The sequence below is a fragment of the Macadamia integrifolia genome, chromosome 4, assembly GCF_013358625.1.
Source record: "Macadamia integrifolia cultivar HAES 741 chromosome 4, SCU_Mint_v3, whole genome shotgun sequence".
Lineage (NCBI taxonomy): Eukaryota > Viridiplantae > Streptophyta > Magnoliopsida > Proteales > Proteaceae > Macadamia > Macadamia integrifolia.
In genome coordinates, this window is record NC_056560.1 from 8,108,566 (window position 1) to 8,126,418 (window position 17,853).

General features: G+C 38.7%; 3 protein-coding genes across 3 annotated transcripts; 2 read left to right on the top strand and 1 right to left on the bottom strand.

Annotated features, from left to right (window-relative positions):
• Positions 1-2,757: 2,757 nt before the first annotated feature.
• LOC122075712 (allene oxide cyclase, chloroplastic-like) lies at positions 2,758-4,021 on the top strand. The gene is made up of 3 exons (XM_042640850.1): positions 2,758-3,115; positions 3,204-3,325; positions 3,420-4,021. The coding sequence occupies exons 1-3, from the start codon at positions 2,863-2,865 to the stop codon at positions 3,819-3,821; spliced, it is 777 nt and encodes a 258-aa protein (XP_042496784.1). The 5' UTR covers positions 2,758-2,862; the 3' UTR covers positions 3,822-4,021.
• A 6,917-nt stretch (positions 4,022-10,938) lies between these two features.
• On the bottom strand, positions 10,939-12,202 carry LOC122075325. Its single transcript, XM_042640314.1, has 3 exons — positions 11,886-12,202; positions 11,515-11,694; positions 10,939-11,004 (listed from the first exon to the last, which is right to left on the bottom strand). The coding sequence occupies exons 1-3, from the start codon at positions 12,171-12,173 to the stop codon at positions 10,939-10,941; spliced, it is 534 nt and encodes a 177-aa protein (XP_042496248.1). The 5' UTR covers positions 12,174-12,202.
• Positions 12,203-13,546: 1,344 nt separating this feature from the next.
• On the top strand, positions 13,547-17,205 carry LOC122075388. The gene is made up of 7 exons (XM_042640386.1): positions 13,547-14,023; positions 14,118-14,198; positions 14,336-14,512; positions 15,366-15,536; positions 15,800-16,012; positions 16,122-16,210; positions 16,380-17,205. Exons 1-7 carry the CDS (start codon positions 13,933-13,935, stop codon positions 17,034-17,036), a joined length of 1,479 nt encoding a protein of 492 aa, XP_042496320.1. The 5' UTR covers positions 13,547-13,932; the 3' UTR covers positions 17,037-17,205.
• The last annotated feature ends 648 nt before the right edge of the window (positions 17,206-17,853 follow it).

Genomic DNA, 17,853 nt, shown 5'->3' on the forward strand with positions numbered 1-17,853 from the left:
TTTGATGAGGAAGACAGTGATGGAGAAGCGATTGTCTCGATCTAGGAGGCGTTTAGCAAACTCCATCACTGGGACAAGGTGACCGATTTCCATCGCTGGGATGAACACCAACTCTGTTATCTTCATCATCCATCAGCAACCATTACAAAGGGAAATAGAAATTGAAGATAAAGTGGGAAATCAAGACTTTTTCCCGACTTAGTAAACAGCACCGTGTCGGGAGATTCATGGATGGGCTCGTCATTCCCACTCAACTTTCTGAATTCACTTCTTGAAGCCTCTAACTCTACCCATAATGGAGGAAACGAGGGTCAAACCTGATGCTGCCACAATGACTGGTGTGATCTCTGCGTGTGCACAATTGGAAAGCACGGAGCCAGTCCATCGGGTTACTTCTTATGTGGATCGACAAGGTATCGAAAACAACGAACGAGTCCTCACTGCGTTAGTGGATATGCATGCCGAGTGTGGAAACATGGAGGAAGCATGTCACCTGTTTGAGGAAATTCCTCAACCAGATGTTTTCTCCTACAATACACTCATCACGGGACTTGCTTCTCCACGACATGAAATCAAACCTCTTGAAATTTTTCGTAGAATGCAAGTTGCAGATATCATATTCGTTGGGGTGTTAACTGCTTGTAGCCACACAGGGCTTGTTGAAGATGGGTTGAGATTCTGGGAAAGCATGGAGAAAGATTACCGAATTGAACCTAAAACCAAAATCGTCATCTTCAAACTAGGGTTTTGATCAATTTTTTATTTAGTTATTGTAAATGTGGAGATGATGCAACATGCAACAACTTAAGAAAAAGGGCAGACTCGTCAGCTTGGAAATGAAAACGGAGAAGTGGAAAGACTTGAGTTTTAGTTAAAGGGGATGAGAGTAAAAAGGACATTTAACACTTGATTCTAATAGTATTAATACCATAGGGTATGTTTGTAATTATAAATTTTACGGGGGAGGATTGTGTTATAGATGAAACATACAGGGGAGGGAAGTGTAATTTCTTCTTTTTTTTTTTGAATTCATTTTAGGATGAACCGAGTTTTCAATTAATCTTATCGAACGCTAGGAGGTTTTGGAATCGGTTAGGAACTCAGGATCCGTGAGAAATTTGACTTGTCCTAACCCTAGTTTCCATAGAAGGATCGGACAAGCTGGATTGACCTAAACTGGGATTCCCTCTGGCCAACCAATCTTGATTCTTGAAACTTGGGTAGGGATTGAAAAATTGAATTGAATGACTGGTTGGAATCTGAATTGAATGAGGTTGGTCTAGATTATGACTTGGGCCGATTTTGTATGAAAACTTCGTTTAGTTTGTATAGGGTGCGCTACTGCCTCCTTATATCTCTCTCTCTCTTCTCTTATCCTGTAAAATGACGTAATTGTAGAAAGAAACATTGGGTGACGCTAATGTATAGCTGTGCAGACTGGTTACGTACAAAATGGGATCGAATTCTCTTTCCAACTGCTATGAGACATTTTTTTTTTTTGGGTAATTAGAATTCTATCCATTAAGACACGTGAAACATAGAAACTCAGAATTACATAACATCTGAATCCATGGAGTCGATGACGACCAATTTATCTTATACGCCGTGGATAGGACTTTCCTGCTCAAAGTATCAACAAAGTTGTTCCAATATCTGAAAACATGCTAAAAAGAACACTGCTGTAGATAGGTTAATAGGTAAACAAAGTCATATATCTTTATTTTTTATTAGGAAAAGAAGGTTGAAAGACAAAATAACCTATGGTCAGACATAGGGTAGGATAATGACAGCCCACACCCCCATGAAATTTGAAAATCACATTGCTGATTATGCTTCCAAGCGTGTTCCTATTGGCTTGTTTAAAAACCATATTGTCTTGTAGGAAAATCTTCTCTCTTTTATTATTTATTTGTTTATTTTTAAATAAATAAATAAACAATATTCATATGTGTAAACGTGGACAACACCTTAGGTTCCGAAAACCCTCGTTTGTAATTGTCTTCACTTGCAGACTACATTTGAAGCAACTGAGGATGGACGAGGTAGAAGAGGGTCCAACACTCCAACCAGGGTCATATTAATCCCGTTGAATTGGGATAAAAATCGTCTGTTTTTCTAATCCCTGTTTTTCTTGTGTTTTGCTAGTTGCAGAAGATGACACGTGTCATCAACGATCAAGATTAATTCAGTTGGGTGAGGGTTATTACATTCAATTTGGTTTTTAACTTAATCTTGACCGTTCACTTAAAGTAATGCCACATGTCACCTTCTGAAGGTAAAACATGGATGAAGAAAAACAGACGATTTTTTTCCGTTGAATTGAGGTGGGTTCAGACTTCAGAGTCTTCAGACTTAAGCCAGACGCACCTAACCGAACCTTCTATAACTCACTAAAAACGTGGCCCCCTTATACTTCAAAGACAAAATTATCCCCATATTTGTCTAAAATCCCGATCCAGCCCCTGTTCTTGACCACAATAGGGTCAGTATCAAAGAGAAGACCTGACTTCAAAAGAAAACAACTGGTCGGAAGAAACCTAAATAAATGGCAATTTGATTAATTGAATAATTCTCAGGAAATTAAAAAATAAAAACACGTGGAAAATTGCAGCTATTATTCTTTCCCCGTTTACTTCTTTATTTTGTCTCCTTTGTAGAATAAGAATATACGCACGTGCCAACCATTACATGCAGTCCACTACAAAGACACGGGACCCAACATCTCTGATTCTCTATTTATTAGCTTCCAACTCCCATTTCTCACCGAACCCGAGCTCTGTAATTTCTTCATCATCTGTCTTCCATTCCTTCCTCTTCAATTTCCTTAACCAATTTGGCTTTTTTTTCCTTGGTCCATCATCAATGGCGTCTGCAGGATCATTTGTAGCTCCCAAGACCATATCTTCAGCAATTAGGGCACTTGATTCAAGATCATCTCTTTCCTATGCTCAGAATCAGAAACTCTTAGGGTTTAAGACTTCCGACGCATCATCAAGCAGGACTCTCAGATCTGTCAGTACCCACAAGAATATCTCGATCCGGAGGAGCAGGACCACGTCCTTCTTCTGCAAGAAAGAGAATCATACAACAGATTCTTCTTCCACATCCAGACCCAGTAAGTATTTCTATTTTCTAGCTACTTTCATTTGTAGATGGTAGATATATACTCTCGAAATTTCTCTAATTGTTGTTGTCATCTGCAGCCAAAGTTCAGGAGCTTTGTGTGTACGAGTTCAACGAAAGAGACCGTGGAAGCCCTGCGTACCTTCGTCTGAGCCAGAAACAGGAGAACTCATTGGGCGATCTCGTTCCTTTTTCCAACAAGGCAAGCTGCTTCTTTTGTTTTGGGATGAAAATTTTAACTTTGTTCCTAAGAAATTAAGCGAATTAGTCCGAATTAAGTGTGATTATTATTTCAGGTTTATAGCGGAGACTTGCAGAAGAGATTTGGCATAACAAGTGGGCTGTGTGTGTTGATCCAACATGTACCAGAGAAGAAAGGAGATCGATATGAAGCGATCTACAGCTTCTACTTTGGTGATTATGGTCACATATCGGTGCAAGGGGCGTATCTGACCTACGAAGAATCGTACCTTGCTGTGACTGGTGGATCAGGGGTGTTCGAGGGAGTTTACGGGCAAGTGAAATTGCAGCAGTTGATCTTCCCTTTCAAGCTTTTCTACACATTTTATCTGAAAGGGATTCCTGATTTGCCTGCTGTGCTCTTGACTAAGCCAGTTCCTCCATCTCCTACTGTTGAACCTTCACCTGCTGCAAAAGCTCTTGATTCACAGGCCACCATTCCCTACTTCACAAACTGATGCTTCTGCCTCTGCTTCTGCTTCTGCTTCCATCATATGATCAATGGCCTCTGTTTTAGTCCTTTTGTTTTTTTCCCTTTGTATTTGACGCTTTAGCTTCTTTACCATTCTCTTTTATTTATTTTTGTATCTGTTTTTTTTTTTCTTTTGGTAGAAGTTTGTATCTGGTTACTGTGCAATGTAGGGAAGACTTTTTGTTTTGGAATGGGTCTCGAAGGATTCGGAAAGCTTTAGGGCCGTTTGATAACGTTTCTGTCGTTTCTGTTTCAAGAAACGACAGACAGAAACGATAGAAACATAAATTTTCGTTTCTAGAAACAGAAATGGAATTGAAGGTGTTTGATAAGTCATGTTTTTAAAAGTCGATGGTAATCAATGAAAGAATTGTCACAAGTCATTTTCAGAAACAGCGTGAAACAAGTTCAATTTGTTTCGTCTGGGTCGTTTTTTGAATCATAAATAAGTAAAAATTTCTATTTTTATTTATAAAAAAAAATGAAACGGAACAGTTTATCAAACGTTTTTTGTTCTGTTTCTGTTGTTTCTGAAAATAAAAACGATAAAAACATTTTTTGTTCTGTTTTTACTGTTTCTGAAAATAGAAACGATAAAAACGTGTTTCTTGAAACGTTATCAAATGGGTCTTCATAGGTTACTTTTCATTTTCTTTCTAATTTATTGTTTGACAGATATTAACAGCTTAACACGTCCCCTGGCGTGGCTTCTCTACTGCTACTGCGCAATAGAGGTGATGGGTCAGAGATAGTTGGTTTTGGGGACCACGACGAATTAATAATGTCTTGGGAAAAGGACCCCAAGAAATGATGTGCCCAATTTCATGTGAGACTGGATCCATGAATTAAGATAGCGATATCAGATGGCATTGATATCGATAAGAAAAAATATGTTACTTTATTAATTTTGTATCGATTCAAAGTGAGACGAATGTTTGATGGAGTTATTAAGAATAGAATAAAAAAATGATCGTATTAGAGTTTATTTAAATTACGATTAAGACTTAACGCCTTTTCCTCACAAAATGGTAAAACCATATGAAGTGTCGAAATCACTTCCAGCAGTAATCGTGTGCACCATCATTAATCATTCGTTCCATTCTTTTGTATTTTCCTTTTAAGGTTGTGTTTGGTGGCCAGGAGAAGAGAAGAGAAGAAAAGAAAAGAAAAAAGAATCTAGAAAAGAATAGAGAAAAAATGGTGAGAAAATAGAAAGAGTATGTATGTTTGGCTATCAAGACAAGACAAGAAAAGAAAAGAAAAGAGTTCAAAAAATTTTGAATTTGAAGAGAGAAAGAAAGACACAAATAGGAAATCATTGTGTAATCATTTATTTTTGTCTTATTATGTTTGTATATTTTTTCATGTTTTCTTGTGTTTTTGGTAATAAAATTTTTGGGAGAGCAAAAGGAAATTTTACAATTCTTAAGAGGAATTTTGAATTTAAAAAGGGGAAATCTTATCTTGAATGAAGACATACCAAGTGCAAACATCCTTTTCTTTTCTTTCTTCATAGGCTATGTTTGGTAGTCAAGAGAAGAAAATAAAAGAAATTGTGAGAAAATAAAGAGTATGTGTGTTTGGTTACCAAGGCTGTGTTTGGTAGCCAAGAGAAGAAAAGAAAAGAATAGGCTATGTTTGGTAGCCAAGAGAAGAAAAGAAAAGAAAAAAGAATCTAGAAAAGAAAAGAAAAGAAATTGTGAGAAAATAAAAAAAGTATGTATGTTTGGTTATCAAGAGAATAAAAGAAAAAAATTCAAAAAAAAATTGAATTTTAAGAAAGAGATAGACACATAGGAAATCATTGTGTAATTATTCATTTTTGTCTTATTATGTTTTCATACTTTCTCATGTTTTCTTGTGTTTTTGGCAAAAAAAATTTGGGGGGAGCAAAAGAAAATTTCACAATTTCCAAGGGAAATTTTGAATTTGAAAATGAAAATCTTCTCATGGGTGAAAACATACCAAGTGCAAAGAAAAAATTTTAATCCAAGAAAAAAGTACAAAAATTGTATTTTTTTTCTCTTCTTTTCTTTTCTTCTCTTGGCTACCAAACACAGCCTAAAAGTCAGTTTATTGAGAAGCATGTGTGGGGCACGTAGTTGAAGTTGAAGTTGAAAGAGTACATGACTCAGACAATTACGTGTAAATAACAGTCAAATTATCATACACGGCGTAGACACGGTCCTCTAATTTAAGGAATCAACAACAAGGTTTGACTACCGAGAAATAGACAACAAACTGTACTCGATGCATCTATGCTCTCTAACATTTGCATCTGTCTCATTCTCTAATCTCTAGTGCGGCGAGGATCCGACGGTCGAGATGACATTGGCACATGCCCTGATGCCGTGCCGGCCATCGGATCCTCGCCGCACCCACGGTAGAGGATTTTTTTCGCTGGTTAATGGCCAGCCTATTGGATGCAAGTAGAACCAACCGCCACCTCCTCTTACACAAACAGACACACTTTTATACAAATATACAACAAAATTTAACAAGATTTAACATTGCAAAATTCAAGGTTCTTCCTCAATCTCTTGCTTTACCAAATTACTTTGTGGTTGACCCTATTGGATATAATGGGGGGTTGTGTGTTATGTGGAATGCTTCTATATCCCTACAAATTCTGTAGAGCTCTCAAAGGTTTATCGATTGTAAAATCCAATTGAACAGTGGTGATGATCCTTGGCAATCAACCTTAGTGTATGGTCCTCCAAAATCATCAGATAGACCTGCGTTTTGGAAAAATCTGTCTTCTATGGTTCACAAATCCAATGCCCATGGTTGCTATTTGGAGATTTTAATGAGATTCTAAGTGGGACTAAAAAGCAAGGCGGATGTTTGAAGTCCAACCATCAGATTGCTGCTTTCAGAGAGTTCGTTGATGATTGTGCCCTTATGGATATGGGATCGCATGGCCCATACTATACTTGGTCCAACCGAAGATGGAATAGCGAATCTAGAGTATAGAACTCAAAAGGAATTGCAAATCCTTTTGGATCAGCAGGAGTTGCATTGGAAACAAAGATCCCGAATCCAATGGCTTCAATGTGGCGACAGAAATACTAGATTTTTCTATGCTACAACGCTTCAGAGAAGAAACCGAAATAAAATTTTGAAGCTCAAATCCATGAATAGGCAATGGTTGGATAAGGAAGATGATATTGATAATGAGATCTTTACATTCCTTGAAAACTTATATACTTCGGAAGGCTCCTACAACTTTGAGCAAGCATTGCAATATATATCTCCTAGATTAAATGAGGATAAGAATAGGGAGTTATGTTTGCCCATTTCAGATGATGAGGTGAAGGCTGTAGTGTTTAGCATGAAGCCCTTGAAAGCTCTTGCCCAGATGGCATGTTGCCTATCTTCTTCCAAACCTATTGGGACACAGTGAGGCCGGAGATTTGCGTGGCAATGTGAGACTTCTTTGACACGGGTTCCCTCCTTCATGGTGTAAACCACACTCACATCCTCTTAATCCCTAAGGGTAACAAGGCAGTCTGGATAAGTTCAGGCCTATAAGCTTATGCAATGTGGTGTATAGAGTTTTTGCCAAGGTTTTATCTAAAAGATTGAAATTCAATTGTGGCGCCATAACAAAATGCCTTTATTGAAGGGAGAAACATCTCAGAAATGTTTTGATTACTCATGAGGTTTTTCATCACATGAAAAACAAAAGAACATGTGGTAACTACCTTGCAGCCTTTAAGCTTGATATGAAGAAGGCCTATGACAGAATAGAGTGGAGCTTCTTATAAGCTATTCTACTGAGATTCAGGTTATGTGAGAGATGGGTGCATATTTTCCTTCAATGTGTTAACACTGTGTCTTATTCCTTCCTCTTAAATGGGGTCCAAAAAGGAGCTTTACAGCCATGAGGCCTTAGATAGAGAGATCCTCTTTCACTAGGCTTATTCATTTTATGCACAGAGTGTCTTACATCTTTAATTTTTGATATGGTAGCCTCAGAGAACCTACAAAGTCCTCAGATCACACACTCATTCTTTGTTGATGATTGTCTTATCTTCTTGCAAGCTACTCACAGTTATCTCAAGAAGCTGAGAGATTTAATAGCCCTATATTGTGAAGCATCTAGGCAAGTAGTAAATTTTCAGAAATCTTCAACCTTTTTTAGTCCTAATACGCCCTTAAGGCTTCGGCAAATTTTTGCCAATATTGTGGGAGTTAGTAGTATGCTTAAGCCGGACAAATATTTGGGCCTTCCCTCAGAGATTGGAAAGAATAAATCAGGTGCCTTCCAGGAGATAAAAGATAGAACTCTAAATAAGATTGTTGATTGGAAAAAGAGATTGTTATCTCTTGTAGGAAGACAAGTTCTTTTGAATTCAGTGGCAACTGCAATCCCTACCTATACAATGACCCACTTCAAGCTTTCAAAGGGTTTATTAGATGATTTAAACAAGACAGGATGTAGGTTCTTATGGGGCTAGAAACAAAATGAGAGGAAACTTCATTGGGTAGGATGGGACTGTCTATGCAAACCTAAGCTAGAGGGTGGTCTTGGATTGAGAGATATGAAACTATAGAATGTGGCTTTCCTTACAAAAATAGGATAGCAAATGTTGAAGAACCCAAACTCTTTATGGGTGAGACTATTTCAGAGTATATATTTCCCCCATAGAGCTTTCACTAGGGCACAATTGGGAAACAACCCTTCATAGGCTTGGAGAAGCATTTTGAGAGGTAGAAACCTGATAGATAAAGGTATTTTATGAATTGCTGGGAATGGCAGTTCTATTCTTATATGGGAGGATCCTTGGATTCCCACACTGGACGGGTATAGGGTACACTCTCCAAGGCCTCCTGACTGTACTGATTGGAGGGTTTCAGATATCATCACTCCTACTATGCAATGGAATGTCGTTAAGTTGAGAAGTCTATTCTTACAAAATGAAGTGGAAGCTATTCTCAGAATCCCACTTAGGCAGTCAAGACCATATTTGTTGGGGCACCCACCCAAAGGGCGTCTTCACATTTAGATTAGCATATAGGCTTGAAGCTTCTTTGATCCCCCCCTCGCTCCAAATCAACAATTAGGATAAGCTCTATCCCCAAGGAAGTTTGAAAATTTTTGTGAAACTCAAAAGTCCACCCAAATGTGCAAATGTTTCTTTGGAAAACTTGATTGAAAGCTATTGGAGTTATTATGGCTAACCTCAAACATAGGAACATTGTTCAGTCTGATGTGTGCCCAGGCTGTCGTCAAGCAACTGAGGCGGTGGAGCATGCCCTCTTTGAATGCCCTTGTGCTCAACAAGCATGGTTTGCTTCTTGTGTCACCTTCAGACCTACCATTACACCTAATCGGCTTTTGCATGAGTGGATTATTGAGTGGGGAAGATCTCCAGGTCTCACAAAGTTGGAGCAACATAGGTTCTTCTTGGCTCATGCTACTATTGTGTGGGAGATCTGGAAGTAGAAGAATGTTGGAGTGTTTAGAGTTACACTATCTCCTTTCAGTGATTGGATCTCTATGGTAAATAGAAATGTGGAGGAAGCTCTAAAATTGATTCTAAGAACTTCAGGCTCTCGAACTTCTCAACAACAATCTAACTCCCATATGGTTTCCCTGTAGAATCTTATCTTATACACACAGATGTAGCACTTTCGGCGAGGCCAAAAGCCATGGGGCTATGGTGCATTATTCTTGATGCTACTAGACAGATCCATCTTGTGGCCTTTGATCATTTGTTTCCTAGCTCTCCTCTTATTGGAGAGGCTCTTGTGCTTCGATTGGCCCTTCAAGTTGCTCTCAAAGATGGCCTTAGGCATGTTGTATGCCATTCAAACTGCATGGTTCTTGTTAGAAGCCTAAATGACATTGGGTTTCATTCTCCGGTTGAGATTTGATCCATCATTTTAGATATTCAAGTCTTACAAACTTGTTTTGAGTCTTGCTTTTTTATTCATGTTAGTAGATCTTTGAATGTTGTTGCCCACTCTGTTTCGAAATGGGCAGTTGGTCACACCCATCTGGGTTTTTGGAAGTCCCTATTTTCGAAGGATATTCTAAACGTTGTAACGCAGCTTTCTCCCTTGGATGTTCAATAAATTTTCCCCTTTTGCAGGTCTTTACAAAAAAAAAAAAAAAAAAAAAAAAAAAAATTCAAGTCAAAGTTACCACCACTAGACTAAGCATTTTTTGGTCGTGATATCTATAACCAAAAAATGAACATAGCATGGATATTTATTGTTCACTCCAGTAAGTTAAGTATAAAGCCTCCAAGAGTCTAAAAAGAAATAAAAAATTTCTTAGGCTTGTTGCTTTTGGAATTGAATGGTCAAAAAAGATTGTAACGTGGTAAAGCAAGAGTCTTGAATCATCTTCCATGGACCATTCCAATTAGGGATAAAGGTAAATTGGATGGAAAGACGATGGATATATTTTGTTGCATGCGACCATAGTAGAAGTCACAGTAAAGATTATAAAGGAGTACTGCGAGGATTAAATTTCTTTTCATCCATGATGAAGAAAGATTCTCTTTAAACCCTTCTATCATTGCTACCAGATGGGATTCCACCCATTTTAAATGTACTTTTGAATTTCAAACAATAAGGAAGAGAAATTCTAATCACTGATTCTCTTCACCGTGGCTAAGATAAAATTACAAACATTTAGGAGTTTCTGCCAAATTGTTGGTTATTGGGAAATTACAAACCACTATATGCAAAACATGACTGATATTTACCCTAGGAGACGTGATGGCTGGTTGAAAAAGTTTGGAGCGACGCTAAAGACTTGGAACCTTTTTGAGACTCAAGTACCACATTGTGGCCTTTGAGCATGCTACCCATTTCTTTGGATGTACATTTTGACTCCCGCCTTGTGTTGTTTAAGCTCAGACCTAACAACGAAGTGATACTTTTTGTTAAATAATTAGCGTGGATTTCGTTAACTATACACTCCTATATTAGATGTACTAACCCAAACATGAATGTTTTATCTCAAATATAAAGTTTTTTCTTTTCTTATTAAAAAAAAAAAAAAAAAAAAGGAAGAAAGAGAAGAAGATAGATATTTCTGTATTCCCATTTTGCCCCGCTCAATGGAATTTTATAATCTATTGGTTTTTTCAAGAGTTAGAGAACTTGAAAACAATGAACCCTTGAAACAACATAAGTTGTGCAATTGAAGAAACCTAAAATTGGAATGTGGGCATTTCTGAAACAGCTCCCATATCCTTTTATACCATCCTATGTGATTTATGAATTTTTTCAGTGTACCCCATATTTTCCTAGTTGGTGTCAAGTCAAAATCAAAGCCTTACCCTTTAAACTTTGTTCAATAGGTTGATTAAAAAAAAAAAAAGAAAATTGCATTGCCACCCCCTGAACTTCGGTCCTTATTCAACGTCACCCCCTGGATTTTTCGTAACGTCAAAGCCACCCCCTAAAAATTCAAAAGATTCCAAATCGGTCCCTGTCGTTAGCCGACCGTGAGAAATGAATGAAAACCGGTTAGTTTTTTTCTAATATACCCAAAATACCCCCACCTATTGTGAGAGGACAATATTGCCCTCTCCTTTATTTCCATCTCCTAAACCCATATCCCATCTCCCATCTCTCATCTCTCATCTCTCATCTCTCATCTCACTCCTCTCACTCACTCGGCCGGACAAGAAGAAGAAGACGACGACACCCCTTGCAACTCGATTCTCTTCCCTCCGGCGTCCGATTCTATTCCCTTCGGCGTGCAAAGCCCTCCCCCCTCCGGCGTCCGAATTGCGTTCCAGGAATCTGCAGAAGGCTGATCTCAATTCTGGCAGAGTAATCAAAGTGAATCGCAGCTGCAAGTGCCCGATGAAACGCCATTCGATATCATCTGGAAGCTGCACATAAAGAAAATTTTCCGCAATCAATTTTTTTCCTTATCACATTAGAATACTAATTAATCAATTGAGTAATCAAAGTGAATCGCAGTTGAAGTTCAATCCAAAGTCCAAAATTCAACAAAATTTCTATAGATTAGGGTCTAAAAGAGATAATATGGAAGAGAATATAAAGATCGAAGAGTGACGACCTGTGGTGCTTTTTCGACGATCTCCTGGACATAGTTTTCGCCGAAGCAGCAATGACCAGCGTCGTAGACTTGGCGGATGAGAGAAACAGGTTTGGTCTTGCTGGCAGCCACCACTCTGATCTGATCCGCCTTCCGCCCTGATCTCTCGGCTGCTAGTTGGACTCGGTGGAACACAGAACGCAGGTTCGTAATCGCTGCACTATCCATAGCCGGAGCAGGCATGCCTGAGTTCTGCTCCACAGCCTCCGCCTCCGCCTCCGTCTCTTTCTGGTTCGTCTCACTGCTCATCTCAAGGCTGCCGCACTAAAATCTCGGCTGTGTGGAGCGGATGATCTGGGTTGGGTCATTTCAGCGCTGGTTTCTTCTCCCCGGAGGAGAGAATCGCACGCCGGAGGAGGGGAGAATCGAGTTGCAGGTGGGTCTTCGTCTTCTTCTTCTTCTTGTCCGGCCGAGTGAGTGAGAGGAGAGATGAGAGATGAGAGATGTGAGATGGGTATGGGTTTAGGAGATAGAAATAAAGGAGAGGGCAATATTGTCCTCTCACAATAGGTGGGGGTATTTTGGGTATATTAGAAAAAAACTAACCGGTTTTCATTCATTTCTCACGGTCGGCTAACGGCAGGGACCGATTTGGAATTTTTTGAATTTTTAGGGGGTGGCTTTGACGTTTCGAAAAATCCAGGGGGTGGCGTTGAATAAGGACCGAAGTTCAGGGGGTGGCAATGCAATTTTCTCAAAAAAAAAAAAAAAACTTTGTTCGATAGTGACCTCTAATGTTTTATGTCTTTTTTTTTCTTTTTTTATGAAGAACGTTTTATGTCCTTATGTCTACAATAAATGGGAGTTCCATGCTTTTTTTTAAGTAGAATCTTCCCATGCTCAGATGACGCAAATACTAATATCACCATCATAGAATTAAGGTTTTCAGATCAAAACTTATCATGAGAATATTTTAAAGTGACTGATTCTAAGATTTTTGGGACCAGATCACTAATTTTTCAGATTTAAGAGTTGATTCTAGGGTTTTTGGGACCCACTCCCAATGATTTTCACATTCATCAAATTAAGTTTAAAATCCCTGTTCCCCACGCCATCAATTTGAAGGGAATATCTTATGCCGCACCAATGGTGGCACAGGGAACAGTATGATCAACAAGGTTGCACATGGTGGAAAGAAAAAAAAATATTGTGACGTACCGTATAATTGTCTGCTTTTACCAAAAAAATAATAAAAATTGGCCCATTACAGAGATTAGAATCCTTAATAAGATGCCTGGACGTTCACAGTACTACCAATCTTAGGCATAGGAAAAGCATCTAAAAGTTGGTAAGAATGCCCAAACAAAATCAAAGATGCTCTTTCATGTGATCTCCACTTTCGTGATAGAAGGTACCAGGCCCATTCCTACACATGGTACCTCAGAGGATTCGGAAACTGAGGACAACAGTGGTCAAAAAGAAAATAATGAAAGAAAAAACCACTCATCTCGAAACTTGTGAACCCAAGATGGGAAAAAATTCCCTCTGTTTTTATTTGTCTTCCAACTTTCCTTTCAATAAGATCCAAATCCACATACCATATCTGTGAGAGGTTCTGACAGAGAGGTTGTGTGTTCATTAAGGCACACTATTAAAGCTAAACCCTGAAAATAAAAACTGTAATTAGGACACTATCAGTATCAGACTATCAGTCAATGAGAGCATATGTTCCGTTTAATTTTTTCTTTTTTGTTGAAAACCCGTTTAAAAGACGGTGATTCTATGAGCAAGGAAGGGCTGGAAGCCCGGATCTCCGTATGCTCTGTATAATTTTTCCGTATTAATATACTGCGGCACTGTACCACTTTGTCCCTTTCCCCTCACTCTCTTTACCCACTTGAGAGGTTCGCCGAAGCAAAAAAGTAAAGGGCATCGCAGCGTTTATCTTGTTCTTGTTTCTAACTCCTAACCCAGATGAGCTTATACGGATTCTGAGAATGCAGCAGAGCTCGAAATTGAATCTTCTGATTTGAGTTGTTGTTTATACTTTTTGGGTTCTTGAGGAGTAATGGGGAAGAATGGGTTTGTTTTGGCTTTAATACTCATGGTTTTGTTGGGATGTCTTTCATCAGCTTCAGCTACTACTCCTGCTCCTGCAAGTGGGTTTAAGTTCTACAGATTCATTGAGATTCAATCTTTTTCGTATATTGTAACCCTATATCTTTTCTGTTTCTCGTGTTTTATTTTTGGCAGGAATTGTAAGTGGGATTGTCTCCAATGCTTTCTCTGCTCTTCTTAAATGGTTGTGGTCACTTAAAGCAACCACCAAAACTGGTAAGCATCTTAGATAAAACCCACATTGTCTTTGTTTTCTTCTCCTCTCCCACCAGTGGGTTTTTGAGTGTTGTTGAGTAATGGAGATTTTTTTTTTCTCTTCCATGGTCGGGGATGAATGGGATTTTGAATTTCAGCGGTTTCTGGCCGTCCGATGATGAAGTTCGAGAGTGGTTACACTGTAGAGACGGTATTCGATGGGAGTAAGCTTGGAATCGAGCCATACGCGGTTGAGGTTTCATCCAGTGGGGAGCTTCTGGTTTTGGACTCTGCTAACAGTAACGTTTACAGGATCTCCTCACCATTGTCCCGACGTAAGTGGGTTTTTTCTCTAATGACACCTAATTTTGGCTTGATTGGATCAAATTTCTGTTGAAATCCTGCTCATAGTTTGCTAAGCTATGCGTTTTACTACGAAGTTCCTGCAAATTACCTCTGCTGTTACAAATAATTCAACTTTTCCATCTTGTTTCTGAGTAGTTTGGGCAGAGATCGGGCTCCTTTTCCTGACTGATTTGTTCCTAAAATCTTTTGTACTGGTTGCTTTTCAGTCGGGTTTATCTCAACTTCATTTTAAATGATTCGATTCCTGATTTGCTTTTGTCGAACACAAGAGTTTCACTTTTTAAAGTACTCTTGGGCCTTTCAGTTAACAATGCAAAATACCCTATTGCATCTTTATGGAAATTTGTGATCTTTTCCTTTTCTTCTAAAGCTATACTTCTTCAAGGGCAAGCTTCATTGTTGCTCAAAACTAATTAGCCTTTTCTTCTTTTGTCTGCTACACATCTTATCTGCATTTCATGGCCTCTGTGATTCTCTTAGAACAAACCCCAGCTCAGGTTTTCGGAATTTGTTGCTCAAATTCTGTGACATAACATGGTTGGACTTTAATTAATAACAATCGACTCTTCATTCTCTCAAACTTCTTGTCTCACTTGGATTTCTATAGTAACCTGAACAACCGAAACATAAATTCCACCTAATTGTTGAGTTTCTTCTTTTTATGGTTGATCCACACTCCACAGCATAGCTGCTGACTTCCAAAATGTGTCATGAAGGTGATTGGATTTCTTCGAATGTTCTTCTTATTTTGAGTTTCTTTAAACAAATTACTGGAGAAAGTATAGCTTTCATTGTGGGTTGTGAATGCATGGAAAACTGCAGATAGCAGGCCAAGACTGGTTGCTGGATCACCCGAAGGTTACTCTGGACATGTGGATGGGAAGCCCAGAGAAGCAAGGATGAAACATCCAAAGGGACTTACAGCGGATGATAGGGGAAATATTTACATAGCAGACACTGTGAACATGGCAATCAGGAAGATCAGTGATGCAGGTAAATGTGATTGGTATTCTTTTCAAGATTATCATACCCTTAGGAATGGCTCTATTACCCAATTAACATTTTATAATATTAGAGAAGGAAATATTTTTTGTTTTCTTATTTTCTGTTTATTTAAATGCCATATTCATATTTTCAATCTCTCAGTCAACGGGTGTGTTATTTAATTTTCATGAACTTTAATTTTGGGTTTGAAGTTGATGCACACAAATAGTGGTTTGCAAGTATGTTGATATGGCTCAATTTTCTTTATGAAGGGGTAACAACAATTGCAGGAGGAAAATGGAGCCGTGGAGGGGCCCATGTTGATGGGCCAAGTGAAGATGCAAAGTTTTCTGATGATTTTGATGTTGTTTATATCGGAAGCAGCTGCTCTCTTCTTGTCATAGATAGAGGAAACCAGGCTATTCGAGAGATACAGCTCCATTTTGATGACTGTGCCTACCAATATGAGAGTGGTTTTCCTCTAGGTAATTTGAACCATGTGATGATCCCCCCACCCACAACCCAAAAAAAAAAAAAAATTATTCTTTTGATTTTGGAGATGGATAAGATTGGTAGTGTATTCCTCCATTGAAGGGATTGCTGTGCTGGTTGCTGCCGTCTTTTTTGGTTACATGTTGGCCTTGCTGCAAAGGAGAGTGGGTACGATGGTCTCTTCAGAAGATGTGAGCAACTACTGTTGATCCTCAATTTCTTTGATAAAGTTTTTCTTTTAATTACTATTTCATTTCGTAGTGTGTCACAAATGATCTGCACCATTGCTTTCATAGTCTACAAGAAGGAAATCTTATTGAAAAACATAAAAACAGTTGACCCCTTTTTTATTGCTCACAGAGACCCAGAAGTAGGAAAACAAACATTCCATCCAGTCCATATCAGAAGCCACTGAAATCATCAGCCAGGCCACCATTAATCCCCAGTGATGATGAACCAGAGAAGCAAGAAGGGTTTTTTCGTTCACTTGGGAGGCTTTTCCTCGATACTGGTGGAGCTGTGGCAGAAATATTTGGGGGGTTGTTTTCAGGTTTTAGAAGGAAGCCACTGAACCATCAACAACTGCAACAGCAAAAGCGTCCTAATGTCTGGCCATTGCAAGAAAGTTTTGAGATACCCGATGAAGATGAGCCACCGTCAATAGAAACAAGAACCCCAACCCCACGGAAGACTTATGCTTTCATGTCCAAGGACCTAGAGAAGACCAACCATTTCCAGCAAAGTCGAGCTTTCTATAATGGTTGGGATGGTGATTTTCAGCAGCAACAACAACACCGCCAGCAGCAGCAACATCATCAGAGGCATTATTCATCTGGCCCACAAACATACTATGAGCAGAGTTGTGAAACAACCAATGAGATTGTTTTTGGTGCAGTTCAGGAACACTACGGTCAACGTGAAGCAGTGGTGATAAAACCTGTGAACTATGGAGATCCTATTTATGATCATCACAATATCCGCTCTCGTGCCTGTTATATGGGTTACCATGGCTATTAATTGTCTCTGCTAAACATAAAAGATACATGGTTTTTTGTCTTTTCACCTCTCTTATCAATTGATATTTAAAGATATAGGGAATGAGGAATTTCAACATGATTTGTGAAGAATGAGTTGTAAGGACAGCTTTTCTGATGGGTTTGGATCAAGGAATGTTGATTTTCTGAAATTCACTCGTTCTCCTTTTGATATTTTACCCCACCTCCCCTGCAGATCTCTTTCTTTATAAAGCAATTACTTGCTGTTCTATAAGATTATAGATGGATTAGATATGGAAGTATATATATATATATATATATATATATTGTTTTCACTTCTTCTTTATCTTTTTGAACAAGACCAAATCCAGCCAGTGTCAGATTGGAAGCTACTGTTATGTTGGAAAAGTATTACTCTGATTGTCTGATGGCAGAATTCTGAATTTCTGAGGGTGTTAATCCAAATGAAAGCATAGGTACCAAGAAATAGCCTCTCAAAAATAGCTCTACTAACCCATTTTTATTGCATCTCAGGTTTTAGCTGAAGAAATACCCCATAAAGTCACTGAAATTCTGAGAAAAGATGGGCAGATTGTGTCAAGGTCTCAAATTTCAGGGTCTTCCAACACCAACAGCCAATTCCAAGTCATACTTCTCTGAATTGCCCCAAACTCAGCCAAGACTACTGAGTCACATCGCCGATCTGTATCGAGATTGGTGGAGCCGGATGCCCATATATTAAAAAATAAAAAAATCTCATTTTTCTGTCTTTACTCTGTACCCAACTAACATTCAAAAGGCCCAGGTTATTTCCCGATCTTATTGTAACATTACATAGC

Bases quoted from the DNA above. Each gene is read 5' to 3' on its own strand.
- LOC122075388 (XM_042640386.1), top strand. From the start codon at position 13,933: ATGGGGAAGAATGGGTTTGTTTTGGCTTTAATACTCATGGTTTTGTTG. The intron at 14,513-15,365 runs GTAAGTGGGTTT...GGAAAACTGCAG, and splicing joins CTCCTCACCATTGTCCCGAC to ATAGCAGGCCAAGACTGGTT. The intron at 16,013-16,121 runs GTAATTTGAACC...CCTCCATTGAAG, and splicing joins TGAGAGTGGTTTTCCTCTAG to GGATTGCTGTGCTGGTTGCT.
- LOC122075712 (XM_042640850.1), top strand. From the start codon at position 2,863: ATGGCGTCTGCAGGATCATTTGTAGCTCCCAAGACCATATCTTCAGCA. The intron at 3,116-3,203 runs GTAAGTATTTCT...TGTCATCTGCAG, and splicing joins TTCTTCCACATCCAGACCCA to CCAAAGTTCAGGAGCTTTGT. The intron at 3,326-3,419 runs GCAAGCTGCTTC...TTATTATTTCAG, and splicing joins TCGTTCCTTTTTCCAACAAG to GTTTATAGCGGAGACTTGCA.
- LOC122075325 (XM_042640314.1), bottom strand. From the start codon at position 12,173: ATGAGCAGTGAGACGAACCAGAAAGAGACGGAGGCGGAGGCGGAGGCT. The intron at 11,695-11,885 runs GTCGTCACTCTT...CTTTATGTGCAG, and splicing joins TCGTCGAAAAAGCACCACAG to CTTCCAGATGATATCGAATG. The intron at 11,005-11,514 runs GTTGCAAGGGGT...TTCCAATTTTAG, and splicing joins GCCGGAGGGAAGAGAATCGA to GTTTCTTCAATTGCACAACT.